Source organism: Ovis aries, chromosome 11, assembly GCF_016772045.2.
Source record: "Ovis aries strain OAR_USU_Benz2616 breed Rambouillet chromosome 11, ARS-UI_Ramb_v3.0, whole genome shotgun sequence".
NCBI classification, from domain to species: Eukaryota; Metazoa; Chordata; class Mammalia; order Artiodactyla; family Bovidae; genus Ovis; species Ovis aries.
Window position 1 is genome coordinate 14,518,487 of NC_056064.1, and position 22,803 is coordinate 14,541,289.

At 41.9% G+C, this 22,803-nt stretch overlaps 1 protein-coding gene and 1 long non-coding RNA gene across 2 annotated transcripts in view; one reads left to right on the top strand and one right to left on the bottom strand.

Moving 5' to 3' along the window:
* Nucleotides 1-34: 34 nt before the first annotated feature.
* LOC121820551 (uncharacterized) lies at nucleotides 35-16,516 on the bottom strand. The gene is made up of 3 exons (XR_006061090.2): nucleotides 13,481-16,516; nucleotides 925-4,977; nucleotides 35-429 (listed from the first exon to the last, which is right to left on the bottom strand). It is a non-coding gene; the product is annotated as an uncharacterized LOC121820551 (long non-coding RNA).
* LOC101113346 (schlafen family member 11) overlaps nucleotides 9,269-22,803 on the top strand; it is a 73,555-nt gene continuing 60,020 nt past the window's right edge. Inside the window, 2 exon segments of the mRNA XM_027975299.3 lie at nucleotides 9,269-9,401; nucleotides 21,286-22,358. Of these exon segments, the coding sequence (XP_027831100.2) occupies nucleotides 21,299-22,358 (1,060 nt within the window). The 5' untranslated portion in view covers nucleotides 9,269-9,401; nucleotides 21,286-21,298.

A 22,803-nucleotide genomic window follows, 5' to 3' on the forward strand; every position in this document is an offset into this window, starting at 1 on the left:
CTTGCAAAAAATATTTTTACATAGTTACTATGAAGTTAGACGATCAACTTCATATCATGTGTGTGCGTGTTTTCCATGTAAACTTTTTGTGAGGCACTGTTGTAGCTTGTATTATTCGTCTCAAGGCTTCCTCACTCCCTAGATCTACACCACGTATAGTTCCTGACACCAGAGGTGGAGTGTGTTTTCCACCCCCTTGATGTGGACTTGTCCATAGGGCTTTATTCGGCCAATGAGATGTTAGTAGCTGTGATGTGTACAGAGGCTCTACCCATTTCAGCATTAGGCCTACTCTCCTGAGCTTCTGCTACCATCTTGTAAAGACGATGTCTTGAGCAGCCCACCAGTCATGGAGGAATGAGCGACGTCGACTCAACTGATCAGCCAAGTTCCACTGATCTGGCCTGGATCAGCCAAAATCCAACTGACCTGCAAATGCAGAAGAAATAAAGATTTCCTGTATGACTGAGATTCTAAGTTTGTTTGCTTGGCAGCAGTAGCTGACCAATGCTGGCATTTCCCTGTGGTGTAGCACCATCTTCACAATGATCATTTTCAATGGTCGTGTGATATCTCAGATTATACAATAATCATCCTCCTAATGATTTGGGTGACTAGCAGTCTTACACTTTAAAATCAAGCCAAGCATATATTCTACTCAGGCATATGAGTTTTGCTTTCCTTGGTATATGTATGGGTCCCCAGATATGAGACGACTGTATCAAAAAGCCCTCGATAAAAGATTCGCTTTATTTATACTGGTTCTGATGGACAAAGAAGTGTCCATCTTTGCCAAAGTGAAGTGAGGGTGTTATAGTTGCTCAGCCATGTCCAATTCTTTGTGGCCCTATGGACTACAGCCCAACCAGGTACCTCTGTCCATGGAATTCTCCAGGCAAGAATACTGGAGCGGGTTGCTATTACCTTCTCTAGGAGGTCTTTCGGACCCAGGGGTCGAACCCAGGTCTCCTGCATTGCACACTGATTCTTCACCATCTGAGCCGCTGGGGAAGCCGGTGAGTGCTTAGAAAATCCCCAGATCATTGTATGTAAACACATACAGATCTGTTGCCTTAAACAAGAGAACAAAATGCTGACATCAGGTTTTGATGACAAAAGAGGTGGTGGCCTCTCAGAAACAGGTGGCTCAGATTATGCTGACTGTATGCAGAGTAAAACCAGGATTCGTCGCCCTAACCCAGAACCTCAGAGGGAGAATGTAACTTGGAGAATTACAGATAGGAAAATGAATTATGCAACCTTAACATTATATATCAATAAAAAAATATTCTGGTCACTTGAAATTGATGTTGGGTACTATCCCAGAGAAAAGAAAAGACAGGATACTTCTAAACATCAATCAGTTCAGTTCAGTTCAGTTCAGTCGCTCAGTCGTGTCTGACTCTTTGCGACCTCATGAGATGCAACACACAAGGCCTCCCTGTCCATCACCAGCTCCCGGAGTTCACTCACACTCATGTCCATCGAGTCGGTGATGCCATCCAGCCATCTCATCCTCTGTCGTCCCTTCTCCTCCTGCCCTCAATCCCTCCCAGCATCAGGGTCTTTTCCAATGAGTCAACTTTTCGCATGAGATGGCCAAACTATTGGAGTTTCAGCTTTAGCATCAGTCCTTCCAAAGAACACCCAGGACTGATCTCCTTTAGAATAGACTGGTTGGATCTCCTAGCAGTCCGAGGGACTCTCAAGAGTCTTCTCCAACACCACAGTTCAAAAGCATCAATTCTTTGGTGCTCAGCTTTCTTCACAGTCCAACTCTCACATCCATACATGACCACTGGAAAAACCATAGCCTTGACTAGATGGACCTTTGTTAGCAAAGTAATGTCTCTGATTTTTAATATGCTATTTAGGTTGGTCATAACTTTCCTTCCAAGGAGTAAGCGTCTTTTAGTTTCATGGCTGCAATCACCATCTGCAGTAATTTTGGAGCCCAAAACAATAAAGTCTGACACTATTTCCACTGTTTCTCCATCTCTTTCCCAGGAAGTGATGGGACCAGATGCCATGATCTTAGTTTTCTGAATGTTGAGCTTTAAGCCAACTTTTTCACTCTCCTCTCTCACTTTTATCAAGAGGCTTTTTAGTTCCTCTTCACTTTCTGCCATAAGGGTGGTGTCATCTGCATATCTGAGGTTATTGATATTTCTCCCAGCAATCTTGATTCTAGCTTGTGCTTCTTCCAGCCCAGCGTTTCTCATGATGTACTCTGCATAGAAGTTAAATAAGCAGGGTGACAATATATAGCCTTGACGTACCCCTTTTCGTATTGGGAACCAGTCTGTTGTTCCATGTCCAGTTCTAACTGTTGCTTCCTGACTTGCATATAGGTTTCTCAAGAGGCAGGTCAGGTGGTCTGGTATTCCCATCTCAGAATTTTCCACAGTTTATTGTGATCCACACAGTCAAAGGCTTTGGCATCGTCAATAAAACAGAAATAGATGTTTTTCTGGAACTCCCTTCCTTTTTCCATGATCCATCAGATGTTGGCAATTTGATCTCTGGTTCCTCTGCCTTTTCTAAAACCAGCTTGAACATCTGGAAGTTCACAGTTCATGTATTGCTGAAGCCTGGCTTGGAGAATTTTGAGCATTACTTTACTAGCATGTGAGATGAGTGCAATTGTGCAGTAGTTTGAGCATTCTTTGGCATTGCCTTTCTTTGGGATTGGAATGAAAACTGACCTTTTCTAGTCCTGTGGCCACTGCTGAGTTTTCCAAATTTGCTGGCATATTGAGTGTAGCACTTTCACAGTATCATCTTCAAGGATTTGAACTAGCTCAACTGGAATTCCATCACCTCCACTCGCTTTGTTCGTAGTGATGCTTTCTAAGGCCCACTTGACTTCACATTCCAGGATCTCTGGCTCCAGGTGAGTGATCACACCATCGTGATTATCTTGGTCATGAAGATCTTTTTTGTACAGTTCCGCTGTGTATTCTTGCTGCCTCTTAATATCTTCTGCTTCTGTTAGGTCCATACCATTTCTGTCCTTTATTGAGCCCATCTTTGCATGAAATGTTTCCTTGGTATCTCTAATTTTCTTGAAGAGATCTCTAGTCTTTCCCATTCTGTTCTTTTACTCTCTTTCTTTGCATTGATCGCTGAGGAAGGCTTTATCTCTCCTTGCTATTCTTTGGAACTCTGCATTCAGATGCTTATATCTTTCCTTTTCTCCTTTGCTTTTCGCTTCTCTTCTTTTCACATCAATAGGACTCTTTAAAAAAATGTTCTTTTGGCCATGCTGTGTGGCTTGTGGGATCTTAGTTCCCTGACCAGGGATCACACTCATGTCATGTGCAATGGACTCCTAACCACTGGGCTGCCAGGGAATTCCAGATATGAATTTTTTTTTTTTTGAAGAGAGACTCTGCCATGGAGAAACCCATGTAAGGAAAGAGGAAGAGTAGAGCGGTAAACTAGATTTCCTATGAAGCTGAGCTGCCCCATTTTTGCTCAAGGTTTTGGAGAGAGTGAACATCAAATTATCTTCAAGAGGCTTCAATTTGAAATAAGCACAGGATTTACAATAACCATTTGCTACTGTTTACTGAGATGTTATTATTGATACAACCAGCTACTATTTGCTAAGGCTTGGCATACTTTCTTACAACTCTATGAGGTATATCATATACACATTATTCCAGTTTCATAGATGGTACAACTGAGGCACAGAGAATTTAATTTTCTTAAAAGCACATGTCAAGGTATCCAAGCTGAATAAATAAAGCATTTAAAGAGAATCCTTGATTTAATCATCTCAACTCTGAGAGCATAGAAATACTCTGAAGATACTCCCCAGAGGTGAGAATACCCAAGTTTGCTATCAGGATCCTCTGTCAAGCTGTCATCTCTAGAAAGCATTGGCCGCCGCTGAAAGGAAAAACAGCTGAGTAGTCTCTACTGTTTCCTATATTCAATGTCTGTCAGCTCTCCCAGAGCCTCCTGATCATTCTGGAAAAACCTGAATTTCTTTTTCTGCAAAGCTCAGGATCAGACTCAGGCCATATTCCTGACCTGTCCAAGATCAGGGACTCCTAACATGAAATGGCAAATCCCCTCTGAGACGGCTACATCTTGCCTTCTCATACTGCAAACTTGGAGGGGCTTCCTGGTGACTTTATGTAAAATTCCAATCCGTCTTCTTTCGAGTCCCTTGATCGGGGGGAGGGGGAAGGATATCTATCTATTTATCTATCTATCTATCTATCTATATATATATATGCTGTGCTCACGTGCTCAGTCATGCCCAGCTCTTTGTGAATCCATGGACTGTATCCTGCCAGGCTCCTCTGTCCACAGAAAATTTCGGGCAAGAATACTGGTGTGGGTTGCCATTTCCTCCTCCAGGAGATCTTCCCAACCCAGGGATCGAACCCATGTCTCCTGTGTCTCCTGCATTGGCAGGTGGGTTCTTTTACCACTGCACCACCTGGGAAGCCCCATGTATATATCTTGCATGCGTGTGTGCGTGCATGCTAAGTCTCTTCAGTCGTGTCTGACTCTGTATGACCCTATGGGCTGTAGCTGCCAGGCTTCTCTGTCCAGGGATTGAACCCACCTCTTTTTTGTCTCCTGCATTGGCAGGCAGGTTCTTTACCTTTAATGCCATCTGGGAAGCCCTCACTAATGACATTACAGAAAGATCGAAAAGCAGAGAATAACAAAAGAAAACTCATCTCTGTTCCGACCACCGTATCACACAGTTGCTTTCATTCTTGCTTATTCATTTCCAGTGTTAGTCCATCGGCAGATATATTTCAGCAGAGTTGTAATCATAGTATACACTGCATTTTGCATCCTGTTGGGGTTGGTTGTTCTGGAGGTCTCTTTCCACTCTGCAGTCTCCCATTGAGACCTTGTCCGCATTTACAGCCTAGGAAGGAGCAACTCTTGGTGTAGCAGAGTCTCTGATGTTCCAGTTGATTCCTCAGCCAAATCTGCCTGAATTTACCCCTATAGGGGAAGAAGATGATGTAAAAAATACAGGAACTCTTCACCAGGACTTCCCTGGATAAGGATTTGCCTACCAATGCAGGGTACATGGGTTCAGGAAGATTTCTCAGGCCTCAGAGCAACTAAGCCCATGCACGAGAAGTACTGAAGCCTGGGCTGCAGCCTGTGCTCTGTGGTAAGAGAAGACACAGCAATGAGAAGCCTGCACACTGTAAGGAAGAGTACTCCCTACTCACCACAGCTAGAGAAAGCCCAGAGCACATAAGTAAATATTTATATTTTTTTATTTATAAATAAATGAAAACATCTTATCAAGTAGAGCAAAATGACGACAACCAAAAAGAAGCTATTTCCCAAACTCCATAAAATATGGAGGTGGACGTGGAGGGTAGACATTTTAGTGAACTTAGAACAGAGGAACGTGATTAGGACAGAAGCATTCTTCTTCCCTCATTTCCTCACAGGTCACGCTGAGAAGCTGGCATTGGGGCTTGTGCCTTCCCTGAAGGATGGATGTTGGCAGGCACACAACTCAAGAGGTCTGTAAAACAAACCTTTGTTGATCCAAAGATACCTAAACAGTGTTGTCCAAATTTTCCCGAGAGGAATCACCTGGTGTGGTTGTTAAAATTCCAGAACCTAGGCCCCTCTCAGCTCTAGGGAATTTGGAAATCATTTAGGAAACCTGTTAAACGTTGCCAGAAGGCAATGGCACCCCACTCCAGTACTCTTGCCTGGAAAATCCCATGGGCGGAGGAGCCTGGTGGCCTGCAGTCCATGGGGTCGCTAAGAGTTGGACACGACTGAGCGACTTCACTTTCACTTTTCACTTTCATGCACTGGAGAAGGAAATGGCAACCCACTCCAGTGCTCTTGCCTGGAAATGGGTAGAGACTGTGATTGGATTACAGGAAGAGCACTCACCCATTTCTTAAAACGCTATCCAGAAATGACCATTACGTCTATCAGACTGAGCTTTGAGGAGATGCCCATGTACTTGTGTGGGTTTCAGAGCCAAATTCAACAAGGCTCAGGCACTCAAATGTGATTTGGGCAGTTTAACTGCTCTTTCTTGTATGAAATGGAAATCACCATTATTATATCCATCTCTCAGTGGTGGTTGTAAAGATTAGATGCTGTGTTCCATGTGTTTGGTACACAATCTAAGTGTCAGCAAGCAGTAGCTGTTAAACCACTTGTAAATTCTCAGTGCCTGGCATATGATCAAGCACAGTTGCTTAATCTTTCCGAAGCTTAGTTTCCTCCTAGGGAAGGAAAGTTGAGGAGTGTGAAATATCCCCCCACTACCTGTCTTCAGTTATTTTAGCTGTAGATTAACACAAGACAAATGAACAAGACAGGGACTTCCTTGGTGGTCCAGTGGCTAAGACTCTACCCTTCCAAGGCAGGGGCCCCATGTCCAAGCCCAGGTCAGGGAACTAGATCCCTCATGCAGCAACTAAGAGCTCAAATGCTGTGACTAGAGATCCTGCGTGCCGGGACTTCTTTGGGGGCTCAGTGGTAAAGAATCTGCCTGTCAATGCCGGGGACAAGGGTTTGAGCCCCGATCCAGGAAGATCCCACATGCCATGAAACAACCATGCCCACGTGCTACAACTATTGAGCCTGTGCTCTGCAACACGAGAAGCCGCTGCAATGAGAGGCCTGCACACCGTGACGAGAGCAGCCCCTACTCGCCACAACTAGAGGAAAGCCCAGGAAGCAACGAAGACCCAGCACAGCTGTTAAAAGAATAGAAGATCCTGCATGCCCAGCTAACACACTGCATAGTTAGATAAATAAATAAATATTTTTAAATTAAAAAAAGGAAAAAATTAATATACACAGAGGTCATAGAAATTCTACCCCTATGCCCTAACCCCACCCAGACCAAGTGACCAAAGCAGTCTGTTCATATAACATTCTTAGATACAGAATTATTAATGAAGATTTTAGAAAGGGGTTTGTGCGTGGGGTAGTAGACTCATGAGGGAAGAGAGTCTGTTTATTCGGCTTTATTAGCCTTGAATTCCTTAGCTGGTGATAAGCATACTCTCTATACGCCTGGCATAGGGGGATCGTTTCACATGGGTGATTTATTTTCTACTTGGGGGGAATGAAGGGGAGGTCAGAGTGTTATTGTTTTAATATCAATCTTTCCCTCACCAGCTCTTTCTCCAGTAACTTTAACCCCAAACAATCAGTATACCACTGGGGCATGTCATGGGGCAGCCTGCTCCAAGCTTCAACACAGAGGTACTATGAAATGCAGGCACAATGCTAAATCCTCTGTGAAAAGTGTTAGTTGCTCAGTCGTGTCCAACTCTTTGTGACCCCCATGGACTGTAGCTCATCAGACTCCTCTGTTCATGGGATTCTCCAGGCAAGATTACTGGAGTGGGTAGCCATTTCCTCCTCCGGGGGTCTTCCCCACCCAGGGATGGAACCCAGGTCTCCTGCATTGCAGGTGGACTCTTTACTGTCTGAGCCACCTAGCAAGCCCCTATGGCAGCTATTAAGACATCTCCTGGTCATTGCTGAGCTTTTCCTCACTGGATGCTTCTTAAGTATTTATTTTAATATTTTAGTGATGCTTGCTGTTTCTGGGGTACTTGGTAGGTTGCATTGGTTTTTTACAATCAGATCATTACCTCCTCTGCCACATGTAGGCAATGTCCTGAAGTGATGATGCTCACCACATTCAACCAGATTTGGTACCAACTGGCTTTGTGTGGCAATCTATATCACTAGCAATTTCTAGGACAATTCACCATCAATAGTGAGCCAAAAGATTGTGACAAGAGACAGGAAATATGGGAGTCCAGGAGTTCCTGAACCTTGCAGACCATAGAATTACCTGGGGATCTTAAAACTGCGTATTTAACTGATATGCAGAGTACATCATGAGAAACGCTGGGCTGGAAGAAGCACAAGTTGGAATCAAGATTGCTGGGAGAAATATCAATAACCTCAGATATGCAGATGACACCACCCTTATGGCAGAAAGTGAAGAGGAACTAAAAAGCCTCTTGATAAAAGTGAGAGAGGAGAGTGAAAAAGTTGGCTTAAAGCTCAACATTCAGAAAACAAAGATCATGGCATCTGGTCCCATCACTTCATGGCAAATAGATGGGGAAACAGTGGAAACTGTGAGACTTTATTTTTTGGGGCTCCAAAATCACTGCAGATGGTGATTGCAGCCATGAAATTAAAAGACGCTTACTCCTTGAAAGGGAAGTTATGACCAACCTAGACAGCATATTCAAAAGCAGAGACATTACTTTGCTAACAAAGGTCCATCTAGTCAAGGTTATGGTTTTTCCAGTGGTCATGTATGGATGTGAGAGTTGGACTGTGAAGAAAGCTGAGCACCAAAGAATTGATGCTTTTGAACTGTGGTTCTGGAGAAGACTCTTGAGAGTCCCTTGGACTGGAAGGAGTTCCAACCAGTCCATCCTAAAGGAGACCAGTCCTGGGTGTTCATTGGAAGGACTTGCTGAGGCTGAAATTCCAATGCTTTGGCCACCTCATGGGAAGAGTTGACTCATTGGAAAAGACCCTGATGCTGGGAGGGATTGGGGGCAGGAGGAGAAGGGGACGACAGGATGAGATGGCTGGATGGCATCACCAACTTGATGGACGTAAATTGGGTGAACTCTGGGAGTTGGTGATGGATAGGGAGGCCTGGCGTGCTGTGATTCATGGGGTCACAAAGAGTCGGACACGACTGAGCAACTGAACTGACTGACTGACTATTTAATTCTCCATGAATCTGCTTTATTTTTGTTTGTTTTTTATATCCCCCTCTTTCTTTTTAAAATAAAAAATTATTTTATTTGTAAATCGTTGGAATCTGCATTTTTTTAAAAAAATGTGCTGAAAGATTCTGATGAGAAGCCAAGATTGGGAACTAATTTTGTTGTAGTGTAGAACCTGACAGCTGAAAAATTTTTTTTTCTTTCCTTACTTCAAGGATCATTAGCTTGAATAAACACATTGCCAGTCAGGTTCTTCTGCTTTTGAGATTTTAGTTGATTTCATTAGTGACAGTTTGAAGCATTGCTAGGCTTTTTTGTTTGTTTGTTTTTTTGTCTTTGGGTGCTGTGCCCAAGTAGCTTGTGGGATTTTAGTTTCCACACCAAGGATTAAACCTGCATCCTCTGCAGGGAAAGTGCAGAGTCCCAACCTCTGGACTGCCAGGGAATTCCCCCTGGGTTTCCGGTTGTTTGTTTTTTTTTTTCTCCGCCCCCTGCTCCCCACACTTTAAATTCCGCCCTCATGTTTCAAGTTCACCAATTGGGAACCTGCCAAACCCTAAACCCTCATCTTCTACCTCCAGAGAGAGCCGAACACCAGGCCAGTGTGCTCATTTCTACTCCTGATCTTGCTGTGCGCCCCGGCCTGTTGTGTAACGTCCAGAGTCTGTAAGTAATCACTTTTAATTTTTTTCTCAGAGGTTCCTGATGATTATTGCTGAAGAACTACATTGGTTATTGATAGACTGAGATGGTCAGAGAACACTGCCTCCTCACATCCTAAACTCAGTTCCCTCTAGTGCACAACACTTTTTCTGAATATTAGGAGTGATCGCTAAATTCATATTGTAATAATTTTTGCAACCTGTAAAGATGGCTACCCAAAAGAAACCAAAAAACAGGGGACTCTGATTTCCGTAAGCTATGGGAGAGGTTGCCGATCAAGGTGCTAAGTAGGAGAAACTTAACAACTTACTCAATACAAAACTAACAGTATTAGTCAATTCAGGAACAGGAAATCCAGCAACAATTTCAACTGGTTTCAACGGCAATTGTTGAGCTTACTTATAGAGGCTACTAGAAAAATTAAGTAAGAAAGTCAGTGAGGTGTACTGCTTAATTCTCTGTCTGGCTCTAGCACTGTTTTCTTTTCTATTGCATTAAACATTTCTCAAATAATACAGGCATAGTGTACAAAATAACATTTCCTCCCTCCCTCTCCCTCTTCCTTTCTGATTCCATTCCCTAGGGTGAAATCCTTAATAATAGTTTGATCTGTATCCAACAGATTTTTCTGTAGCATTGCTCTCCTAGATGTTTAAGGTTTCAATGCAGAAGTAACACACTTTCAATTACTTATTAAAAAGACAAAATCCTGCTGACTGACAGCCAACAGTCGGCTCTCTTTCTTGAGGTTGGGAAGGCAGCCATAAATGCCATCTAATTAGTTTTTTGAGAAATCAAAACCTAAAAGACAGGAGCACACTTAACTTGGTTTCAGGAAATTGAAACTTTAAAAAGGCGGGAACATTAAAATAGCGGGAACTTTAAAACGATGAGAACATTCTAGTTTCCTTTTTTAAGAAAATAAAAGCTTGGCATTTCTCCTGGGCTTGCTTTTGTGAAGCTGAGGATCCGTGAACAGGTCAGAACTCAGATATTTTTCTCTTCAGCACCCCAACCCTGAGACTACCTGGAGAGACTGGAGCCATGCCTGCTCAACAGAAAAGATGGGCTGGAAAAAAGACCAAAGAATGCTAAGATAAAAATCCACCCTGTGGAACCCAAAGCCCGTGCTCTGTGATAACATAGAGGGATGGGAAGGGGAGGGCTGTGGGAAGAGGCTATAAGGAGGGGACATATGTATACCTATGGCTCATTCATGTTGGTGTATGGCAAAAGCCATCACAATATTGTAAATTGTCCTACAATTAATAAATGTATGTGTGTGTTAGTTGCTCAGTCGTGTCTGACTCTTTGCGACCCCATGGACTGTAGCCCACCAGGCTCCTCTGTCCGTGGGATTCTCCAGGCAAGAATACTGGAGTGGGTTGCCATTTCCTTTAAAAAAAAATATATATATATATATATACACATATACACACACACATATATAAATAAATTCACCCTGTGGCTAGAGACCCTTTCAGATCTACTTTAGACAAGAGAAACTGTGGTGAACGTGTTATGCCCACATTTTTCTTAAGTGAAATAGACAGTGAAGAGAACTGGTCCTTTGATGGGACTTACCTTCTAGCTCAGGCCTGGAATATGGGATGCAGGATTCCAGCCAGACACCCTGAGGTCTGAGACAGTGGTGGAGAGGATTGTGGGGTGGACAGATAACCAACTATCTGGAAGCAAACTCTCAGATAGATCAGGGAGGAGCTAGAGCTTTGGCGGGAAGGGGTGACTGTCAGGATTTTCTGTCAGGTACCCAGTTGGTTGATCTCTACGAAAAGGGTTTTGTTTTTCATGATATATACACACTTTTGTTTTCAGGAAAAACTTAAATGTATTAGCCCAGAAGCTCGGACCTCATTGGATTTCCCAGGTTATTTTTTGCAAGAGTGTTCAAAAGTTTGATTATTTTGTTTACCAACATTTATCAAAAGCACTGGGAATTAACTTGCCCAACTTTAACAAATTGCTTTTTCTAATCTTTTTGGAGATGGGGAACAAACGAATGTATGATTTTGAATAATTCAGCAAGTGGATGTTTGAAAAATATTTGCCAATCTGTAATAGGAAAAAGGTCACCTGTGATAGTAGGTATATATTTTACTAGACATAGGCAACACCTACAGATGTTCTGAGTGTTTCTTAGAAATCAGTTGCCGCACTCATCTTTACAGTATAAATATGCTTTTATCACTGCAGTCATAGGTGATCTCTTAGAATTTACGTATTTATTTAATTTTTGGCTGTGCTGTGAGGGCTTTCTCTAGTTGCAGCGGGCGGGCGCTACTCGCAGGCCTCTCCGAGGCGGTGGCTTCTCTTTGGTGCACAGCATGGACCCTAGGGCACGCAGGTTTCAGGAGTTGTGAAACTGATCGGTGAAACACTTTAGGCGGGGCGCTGAAGAGCTCCCATACCACACTCCTTTATGTTCTCAGTGCAGAGAAGAGTTCAGGGAGAGCAAAGTGGTACATAAGAAGTGATTTATTAGAAAAGGCACTTTGGAGGCTCAGAAGAGGGGGAGCAATAAATGCTGTACCCTGAGAACTTACTGGGCTACAGTTTTATAATCAAAGGAAAAGTGAGGAAGGAGAGAACACCTTCTCTGTCTTTCCTGAGTAGGCGTCATATTTTTATCATCAGTTCCTTCTCCAGGTTGAGCAGGGGAGTTTCCTTGTCCCTGCCTGGTCAGGCTAGGTCTACACATTCCTGGTTTTTCATGTGTGCAGAAAGAATGTGCTAGGGATCATTAGTGTCCTGAACTCACAGGGCAGGATGTGGGTCTCCTTGCCACCGCTGTTTTATTGTTTGGGGGCATGTCCCTTGCTTCTCTTGCATGAGTTCATTGTTAAGTAAACATGCTTGGTTTTATGGTTAAACTCACCTGCTCTCTTGAGTAATCATCAACTTGTGAGTCTCCCATATTCTTTTATTTACAACCCCCTAGTGGAATTGACTATTTAATCACCTATTTTGTCCCTTCATTCTGTCCCTATCTGTTGCAGTGTGGGCTCAGTGGTTGCACCTCCTGGGTTCTAGAACATAGGCTCAGTAGTTTTGGCACATGGGTTTAGTTGCTCTGTGGCACGTGCGAACTTTCTGGATCAGGGATTTAACCCGTGTCTTCTGCACTGGCAGGCAGATTCTTTACCACTGAGCCATGAGGGAAGCCCTAACATGATTTTTTAGACCCCAATTAAATAAGGACAAATTACCAGAGACTGTGCCTACAGTACTGACACGATGGAAAGGAAGAAGTCAAAGGAGGTAACTGAATCATGAACAGGATGTGGGCTTTATGGTTCTCTGGGTTGAGTCTCGCGCTGGGAAATACAAGATATCATAATGCCTGGGGCAGTCCTGTCCGAGGTTGTGGGTCTCCTCTCTCTAGGGTCTGTTTTGTTTTGTTTTTTGGGGTGCTCACAACCTTCCCCATTCTATTCTTCCCCTTGGGCCCACATGCAGAGGCTCTACTTCCCTTCCTAGACTATAATTTTCAAATCTACACACATGCACACACACACACACACACACAAACGCGCGTGCGCACTCGAAGAACACGTAGAGTGGTGAGGAGGGGAGGGTGGAGGAGCTGAAACGAAAGTGCTAAAAAAGGGGGCCGGTCTGCAGCAGGCTAGCTCTGTTCAGTCCTTTGTTCTGTGCGCGGGCCTGGCGGTATCTTAGGTTAGGGCTTTTCGCGTGGTAGCTGTCCCCCAGCCTGGTTTGCTAGCCCGTTAGTTCGCTCTGATTGCCCTGGGGCATTCCAGCCGGTCCTTACTCTAAGCACGGCAGCCCGCGCCTCCCTGCCCAGCCCCCGCTTGCTAGTGGCAGGTGCAGGCGTCTGCGCTGCTTCTCCGCTGGGGGAGTTACCGTTGGGCACGTAATCTGTTGGTTTTAATTATTTATTTTCCCTCCCAGTTATGTCTGTGCTTCCAAGGCTCGCCACAGACTCAGCCGTGAGAGTGTTTCCTGGTGTTTGGAAACTTCTCTCTTTTAAGACTCCCTTCCCGGGAAGGAGCTCCGTCCCTACCACTTTTGTCTCTTTTTTTGTCTTTTATATTTTTTCCTACCTCCTTTCGAAGAAGACACTGGACTGCTCTTCTGGGTGCCTGATGTCCTCTGCCGGCATTCAGAAGTTGTTTTATGGTAATGACTCAGCGTTTAAATGTTCTTTTGATGAATTTGTGGGGGAGAAAGTGGTCTTCCTGTCCTATTTCTCAGCCATCTTAGGACCGCCCCCCTGCAACTTGCTTTTTTAAACTCTGTATTTTGTTTCTGACATCTATGTCATTCTGTGTGTTTTAGTTTATTCTCTTAAAGTGGTTCACAACATTCTTTTCAGTAAAATTACCATGTTCTATTTCCTCATTCTATTTTTGATAGACAGGCTACTTCCTCAACTTGGTGTTACAAATAGTGCTTGAAAAAAAAAGACTGTTCTTACCTCCTTACATACATTGTTTACCCATTCATCAGTTGAAAAACATCTTCGTTGCTTCCAAATTTTTGTAATCATGAGCAAAGCTACTATGAACATTCATGTGCAGGTTTTTGAGGATAGGTACTCAACTCTTTTGGGTGTTGGAAGCATGGAGTCTTCACCACCACTGAACTTCCATGGAAATCCATGGCTCACAGCAAAATTGAGAGGAAAGTACAGACATTTCCATATCCCTTGCCCCTACACTGGCATTACCTTCGCATCATCGACACCCCCCCCCCCCAACCCCCGGCAACACAGTGGTACATTTGTTACAATTGATGAACTTACATTGAAAGATCATGATCACTCAAAGTCCATAGCTTACTTTATGGTTCACGCTTGGTGTACATTCCATGGTTTGGACAAATGTATAATGACATGACATGCAGCCACAACTATACTGTTATACAGAGTATTCCCACTGCCTCAAAAATCCTCTGTTCTCCACCTGCTTATCCTTCCCTTCCCACAACTCCTGACAACCACTGATATTTTCACTGTCTCTACAGTTTTGCCTTTTCCAGAATGTCTTATAGTTAAAATCATACAGTATGCCCTTTCACATTGTCTTCCGTCACTTTGTAATATGCATTTAAATTTCCTTTTTGTCTTTCCTGACTTGATGGCTCATTTCTTTTTAGCGTAGGTAATATACCTCTGTCTGGGTGTACCCGTTTGTTTACTCATTCACGTGCTGAAGGATATTGACTGCTTCTAAGTTTGGGAAGTTATGAATAAAGCTGCTAGAAACATCTGTGTGCAGATTTTTGCATGTTGTTCCCTGTTTTAATCTAGGTTGAGAAGCAATTTGTCATAAACTCACAGTGAGTGGCTAGTTTTGGTTTCTATCTATTGGGTTAGGGAGGAAGAAAAACAGTTCAAATAATGGATTTGAGTTTCCATCAAATACCAGGTCCTTCAATTTATTTCTAAATATCTCTCAACTCTGTTTATTTCTCTTCATATCCTAGTGGTACACACCACCATCTTTTCTCATTGGACTATTGAAATAGCATCCCCAAAGTTCTCTTCCACAATTACTGTAGTCTCTTCCAATTCATTCTCCACACTGAAGCTAGAAGGAACTTTGTAAAAAAAAAAAAAGTATATATATACACACACACAGTACATCTGATGCTATGCCTTCCTGCTTAAAATCCTCCAATGGCTTCCCATTACCTTCAGGATCAAGTCTGAATCCTTAAAGGGGCCTGCCAGCCAATATACAGGTGACTCTTGGTCACCTGTCTAGTCTCATTTCCTCCCTCTCTGTCCCTCCATCTTAGTGTTTCAGACAGTCCATCCTTTAACCTGATATATTCCTTCCTACTTCCTTCTGGAAAGTTTTTTCCACCCTTCTTCACCTAATTAACTCTTCACCTCATTTACATTCTTCAGATCTTAATTCAAAATATTACTTTTTCTAGAAAGCCTTCTCTGAACCCACCCCCCTTCCAACTGCCATATAAGGATAGTTTCCATTCTAAGCATCCCCAGCATTCTGAACTGTCACTAATTCAACAGTGAGCTTCCGTAAGCAATGGGCATCTTGAGAGCAGGGACCAGGTTTGTTTTGTTCACTGCTGTCTACTCTGGATTTAGCACAGTGACTGGCAAATAAGAGATGTCCACTAAACAGCTGTTAAGTAAATGCAGTATTGCTTATTATTAAGAATTGGAAGCAAGAGAAATGTTTAACAATAGAAAAATGTCCAGTTCATTAATATTATATGTACTTGATGAAAAGTTTTGTTGTCTTTAAAACATATAATTAGAAATATAATGACTTCAGAGGTTTACAGACATGTTAATGATAAAAGCAGAATGCCAAACTCTTCATCTCATGCTTACAATGTTTAAAAAATCTGTAATATGAAGATCATAAGAGATAAAGGAAAAATAGGTGAAAGAATTATTGAGTGTCATAACGTTGTTCATGAAATATATGACAATACTGAATTTTGTAGCAGGCCGTAGTTTTTCATGTGTCAAACACTTTATATCTAATAATGTAGAAATTATATGATTTTGAAATTTAAAAAATCTCACCAGTAAACACAATGGAGCCAGGCACTTAAAAGTTTTCCTTGTTATAACTCCTCTGATGCTTTGTTCTGTTATTGATTTTTCTGAGCCTTCAATTTTTAAATCAAACCAATTTTGCTTCTTTGCCTATTTAAAAAGAAATCTACCAGACATTTCCCTTTATTGCTTTTCTTTCAGGTCTTAAAAGGGAGAAGAAAATATTAGGAGTTCTCAAGCTTTCTGTGCCATATAAAATAATCCAGGCTTACTAGATAATAGAAGGCAGTTGCTGATATGATATCAGTTGCTGATATTAGTAGGCTTCCCAGGTGGCTCAGTGGTGATGAATCTGCCTGCCAATGCAGGAGACACGGGTTCAATTCCCCGAGTTTGGAAGATCCCCTGGAGTAGGACATGGCAACTCACTCCAGTATTCTTGCCTGGAAAACTCCATGGACAGAGGAGCCTGGCTGCTGTCCATGGGGTCACAAAGAATCGGACCCAACTGAGCACACATACAAACACAATACTTGAGAGCAAATATCCATATGAATAAACATTAAAACTGTGAAGTCCAAATGCCCCCAATAGCATTTTGTGTAAATAACCTGACAAGAACACCTTAAAGGTTATAAAATATAGAATAAGATATTTATAAATATAAAATATATCACAAGGAACCTATCAGACAAATGAGTAAGATTGTGAATGACCTGGCCTTCCAATAATTTACTGCTCAGAATTCTATTTCCTTGCCACACCTGTATCAACAACCCTTCTATTTGTTCAGAGAACTTTTTAAATAATAAAGATGCTAGGAGCTTGGGATTAACATACACACACTACTATATATAGAATAGATAATTGACAAGGACCTAGTGTTTAGCACAGGGAACTCTACTCAATATTCTGTAATACCCTATATGGGAAAAGAATCTGAAAAAGAATAATATCTGTATACGTATAAGTGAGTCACTTTGCTGTACACCTGAAACTTACACAACATTGTAAATCAACTGTACTTCAATAAAATTTAAATAAACAAGATGCTAGTGGTTTATCTAAAAAACAAAAATCAAACAGGCAAAAAGCAAAACAAATAAAAAAATAACTCTCAATCTTGTTAATTAATCAAATAATTGCTTTTTAATTTTCCAACTTTCTTCTGCCTGTACATCTGTTATTCCTGTTCTTTTGTGACCTGGTTCTTTTTCCTAAATTCTTTAAATGTTGATGCAAATCATTTTATTTAAATTCTCTCTCTTACTATGACAGACATTTAGGGCTATGAATTTTTCTCCACATACCATTTAAACCACATCATGGTAATTTGATGGACCCTAACCCATAAATCTCCAATAGTCATATGTGTCTTTCACAGCAGTTAGTCTGCCCTTGGTGAGTGCCCATTAAATGTTTCCTGTGCTAAAAAAAATTAATAAATGAAATATTTCAATGTCATGCTTCAGTGTATAATCAAGCAAACGAAAAAAAAATTACTGTCTAGGTTGCAACACAACCCTGAGTCTTAAGAGCTCTCTCCTTACTATGGTAGTGTTGAGTTTTGTTGATTTGCTCAATCACTCCCAAATATACGTTTTTTGGCATCATAAAGTCTTAGAATCCATTATCTTTCTTTTCCCCCATTTCTCAGATCCACTCTTTGCCCTGGCCATCTTTGTTTTGTTAGAATGCATAGTCCAAAAGTTCAACTACTTTGTTACTTCAAATTCATATGCCCTGCTGCTGCTGTTAAGTCACTTCAGTCGTGTCCAACTCTGTGCGACCCCACAGATGGCAACCCACCAGGCTCCCCGGTCCTTGGGATTCTCCAGGCAAGAACACTGGAGTGGGTTGCCATTTCCTTCTCCAATGCATGAAAGTGAAAAGTGAAAGGGAAGTCGCTCAGTCATGTCCAACCCTTAGCGTGGACTGCAGCCTACCAGGCTCCTCCATCCATGGGACTTTCCAGGCAAGAGTACTGGAGTGGGGTGCCATTGCCTTCATATGTCCTACTCTCCTTTAAAAATTTTTGGAGGTGAAAGTTTTCTTTTTTATGTCATGAGTAATTTCAAATTTACAGGAAAAAAATAGAGAACAATATAATGAACACCAGTTTGTCCACCACCCAGCTAATGGATGAAATCAATTTTAAAACTTATTTAGCGGGCCCACCCTCCCCGAGTGTTACAGCCCCCCGGCAGCAGCGCTCGCCAAACCCCGGGGCCGAGGGAGCCAGCCCTCGTTGCCGAGCTCTCCCCCCTCCCAGCGCTCCCCCCCCCCCACCGCGGGGGGCCGCTCCCGCGAGGGGGCGTCCCCCACGGGGGGCGCGCCGGGGTCTCTTCCCTAACTATAAAACACTGATGAAAGAAATCAAAGAGGACACTAATAGATGGAGAAATATACCATGTTCATGGATCGGAAGAATCAATATAGTGAAAATGAGTATACTACCCAAAGCAATTTACAAATTCAATGCAATCCCTATCAAGCTACCAGCCACATTTTTCACAGAACTAGAACAAATAATTTCAAGATTTGTATGGAAATACAAAAAACCTCGAATAGCCAAAGCAATCTTGAGAAAGAAGAATAGAACTGGAGGAATCAACTTGCCTGACTTCAGGCTCTACTACAAAGCCACAGTCATCAAGACAGTATGGTACTGGCACAAAGACAGACATATAGATCAATGGAACAAAATAGAAAGCCCAGAGATAAATCCACACACATATGGACACCTTATCTTTGACAAAGGAGGCAAGAATATACAATGGAGTAAAGACAATCTCTTTAACAAGTGGTGCTGGGAAAACTGGTCAACCACTTGTAAAAGAATGAAACTAGATCACTTTCTAACACCACACACAAAAATAAACTCAAAATGGATTAAAGATCTAAATGTAAGATCAGAAACTATAAAACTCCTAGAGGAGAACATAGGCAAAACACTCTCCGACATAAATCACAGCAGGATCCTCTACGATCCACCTCCCAGAATTCTGGAAATAAAAGCAAAAATAAACAAATGGGATCTAATTAAAATTAAAAGCTTCTGCACAACAAAGGAAAATATAAGCAAGGTGAAAAGACAGCCTTCTGAATGGGAGAAAATAATAGCAAATGAAGCAACTGACAAACAACTAATCTCAAAAATATACAAGCAACTTATGCAGCTCAATTCCAGAAAAATAAACGACCCAATCAAAAAATGGGCCAAAGAACTAAATAGACATTTCTCCAAAGAAGACATACGAATGGCTAACAAACACATGAAAAGATGCTCAACATCACTCATTATTAGAGAAATGCAAATCAAAACCACAATGAGGTACCACTTCACACCAGTCAGAATGTCTGCGATCCAAAAATGTGCAAGCAATAAATGCTGGAGAGGGTGTGGAGAAAGGGAACCCTCCTACACTGTTGGTGGGAATGCAAACTAGTACAGCCACTATGGAGAACAGTGTGGAGATTCCTTAAAAAATTGCGAATAGAAGTACCTTATGACCCAGCAATCCCACTGCTGGGCATACACACCAAGGAAACCAGAATGGAAAGAGACACATGCACCCCAATGTTCATCGCAGCACTGTTTATAATAGCCAGGACATGGAAACAACCTACATGTCCATCAGCAGATGAATGGATAAGAAAGCAGTGGTACATATACACAATGGAGTATTACTCAGCCGTTAAAAGAATTCATTTGAATCAGTTCTGATGAGATGGATGAAACTGGAGCCGATTATACAGAGTGAAGTAAGCCAGAAAGAAAAACACCAATACAGTATACTAACACATATATATGGAATTTAGGAAGATGGCAATGACGACCCTGTATGCAAGACAGGAAAAAAGACACAGATGTGTATAACGGACTTTTGGACTCAGAGGGAGAGGGAGAGGGAGAGGGTGGGATGATTTGGGAGAATGGCATTCTAACATGTATACTATCATGTAAGAATTGAATCGCCAGTCTATGTCTGATGCAGGATACAGCATGCTTGGGGCTGGTGCATGGGGATGACCCAGAGAGATGTTATGGGGAGGGAGGTGGGAGGGGGGTTCATGTTTGGGAACGCATGTAAGAATTAAAGATTTTAAAATTTAAAAAATAAAAAACTAAGAAAAAAATAAAAATAAAATAAAATAAAACTTATTTAGACACTTTTCAAATATACACAGAGGTGGCGAGAAGGCGAGAATAGGAGAGTGAATCTCCATTTATCAATCACCCACCTTCCATAATCATTGACTTTTTTTTTTTTTGGCCAATAAATGGTACTGCTAACCACTCAATTGCCCAAGCCAAAAATCCAGTTACTAAATTTTAATCATTTCTCCTGATCTCTAGCTGGTCAATACAGAGACGTGTTAATTTTTATCAATATTTTCTAAATGTCTCTCAGAAATATTTACACTTCTTCATTCTCACAGCCCCTACCTACTGTGGCGCAGGCTGCCATCATCTCTCTCTCTCATTCAGGTTACTGTGAAACTGTCCCTACTGGTTTACTCCTCTCTAATTAGTTCTCCATCTGTAAATAATGTGCCCTCTGCTCTTAAAAATTAATCATGCAATAAAATTTACTTTTGGGGTGTGCAGTTCTATGATTTCTAGCACATGGATTCATATAATTAGAACCACAATCAGGATACAGAACAGTTTCATCACCCCAACAAACTCCACTGTGTTATCCCTTGTAGTGACCCCTTCCCTCCCCATAACCCTTGGCAACCATGGATCTGTTCCTCAGTAATGCGTCTTTTACAATGTCTGTGTGCTCATGTCACTCCCTTCCTCAAAAGCCTTCTTGGGCTTTCTACTGTCATAAGCCCTTTCCTAACTCTCAAGTCTCCTCTCACCGCTTCTCATCTCCCGTTCTCTGTCACTCTTTTTTTCTTTTTCAGCTCAGTGTAAACTTTAAAAAAGTTTTATTTTATTGAAGTATAGATGCTTCACAAACTGATTCCGTTATACATGCTGCTGCTGCTGCTGCTGCCAAGTCGCTTCAGTCGTGTCCGATTCTGTGTGACCCCATGGACGGCAGCCCACCAGGCTCCCAGTTCCCTGGGATTCTCCAGGCAAGAACACTGGAGTGGGTTGCCATTTCCTTCTCCAATGCATGAAAGGGAAAAGTGAAAGTGAAGTCGCTCAGTCATGTCTGACTCTTAGCAACCCCATGGGCTGCAGCCTACCAGGCTCCTCCGTCTATGAAATTTTCCAAGCAAGAGTACTGGAGTGGGGTGCCATTGCCTTCTCCGTCCATTATACATACTTTAAAATAAATTATTAAACGCATTTTTGTGTACTATGCAATCTACTTCTTCACCAACATGAGATTTGTGTTTTAATGTTTTCAGTTGCAGAATAAACATGGAGAGACATTATTCACGTTTGGTGGTAGAATCATCTTACTCAGACTTGGTCATCAATGTGGGAAGAGTAACTCTTGGTGAAAGTAACAGAAAAAGGCTGCAGAAAGTTCAGAGAGAGAAAGAGAAGATGAAAGTGAGCCAGGCTGCATGTGCTTTATTAAACTCAGGAGGAGGAGTGATTCAACTGGAAATGGCAAACAACGATGAAAATCTTGTGGAGATGGGGCTGGATTTAGAAGAAGCTTTGAGAACGCTTATTCTGTTTTCAAATCTGCAAGCTTTCTTCGAGACAAAGCAACAAGGGAGTTGTTACTACATTTTTGTGAAGTCTTGGAGCAGCGACACTCTTCTTGAAAACACTTCTGTTAAGCCCCGCATTTGTAGCCTGAGTTCTTCGTTATACTGTAGATCCGGCACTTCTGTGTTTCTCATGGATTCAGGAAAAGCATTCCATTTCCTGAAAACCAAGAAAACAAATGCAAAAAGAACCTCAGGGAAAGAACCTTTTGGTGAAATTTTCAAGGTTATACATCCAGACCTCCGTGACGTGGATCCTACGTACTGTGTTTTTCAAAAAGACCATTTTGAACATGGTGAAGTCATGCCTTTTCCTGAGTCTCAATTCATAGAGTTTAAGCAGTTCGCTACAAAACACATTGAAAAATATACGAAAGACACAATTTTAGAGTATATCCCTGCATTTGCGAACACTGAAGGAGGCTATCTTGTTATTGGCGTGGATGATAAAAGTAGGAAAGTTCTAGGATGTGCTAAAGAAAATGTTGACCGTGACTCTTTGAAAAAGAAAATAGAAGAAGCAATACAAAAATTGTCTTGTGTCCATTTTTGCCAATCTCAATGCCAGATAGATTTCACAGTCAAAATCTTGGATGTGTTAGCCAAGGGAGAGCTATATGGCTATGCTTGTGTAATCGGAGTGAAGCGATTCTGTGGTGCAGTGTTCTCGGGCGTTCCCAGTTCCTGGATGGTGAAGGGTAACGATGTTTGCAGCCTGACAACTGAGGAATGGCTAAGCATGATGATGGATACAGATCCAGGTAAGATGGAAAAAACTCCCTTCCTGTCTTTTCTGCCTCTTCAGAAACTCCAATTAAAAATATTTGCCATGACTTTGACTTCTCACATCCATTAAACTCTGTGTTTTTTTAATCTTCAAGTATCCTACTTTCCAAACAGGAGAAAATTTGGCTGGGTGATGAGAAGCCTGAGTCCAGTGTCTTATAATGGGCAATTTCCCACATCAGATGAAAAGAAAATTTAGGGGGGGGGTGGTGATTGCCTTGCAGTGGTGTATTGGAACTGACTCTTGCTGTTTATTAAGATTTATTAAATTTTCAGGATTGTTGTGAGCCAGTTGTTAAACAGTCATTATTAAAAATCAAGTTATACAGTTCCATAAATTATATTTAAAACAAATGTAGTAAATAAAAAACCCAATTACTTATAATACTACATTTTAAGATGATGCGTGCAGGGGTATTT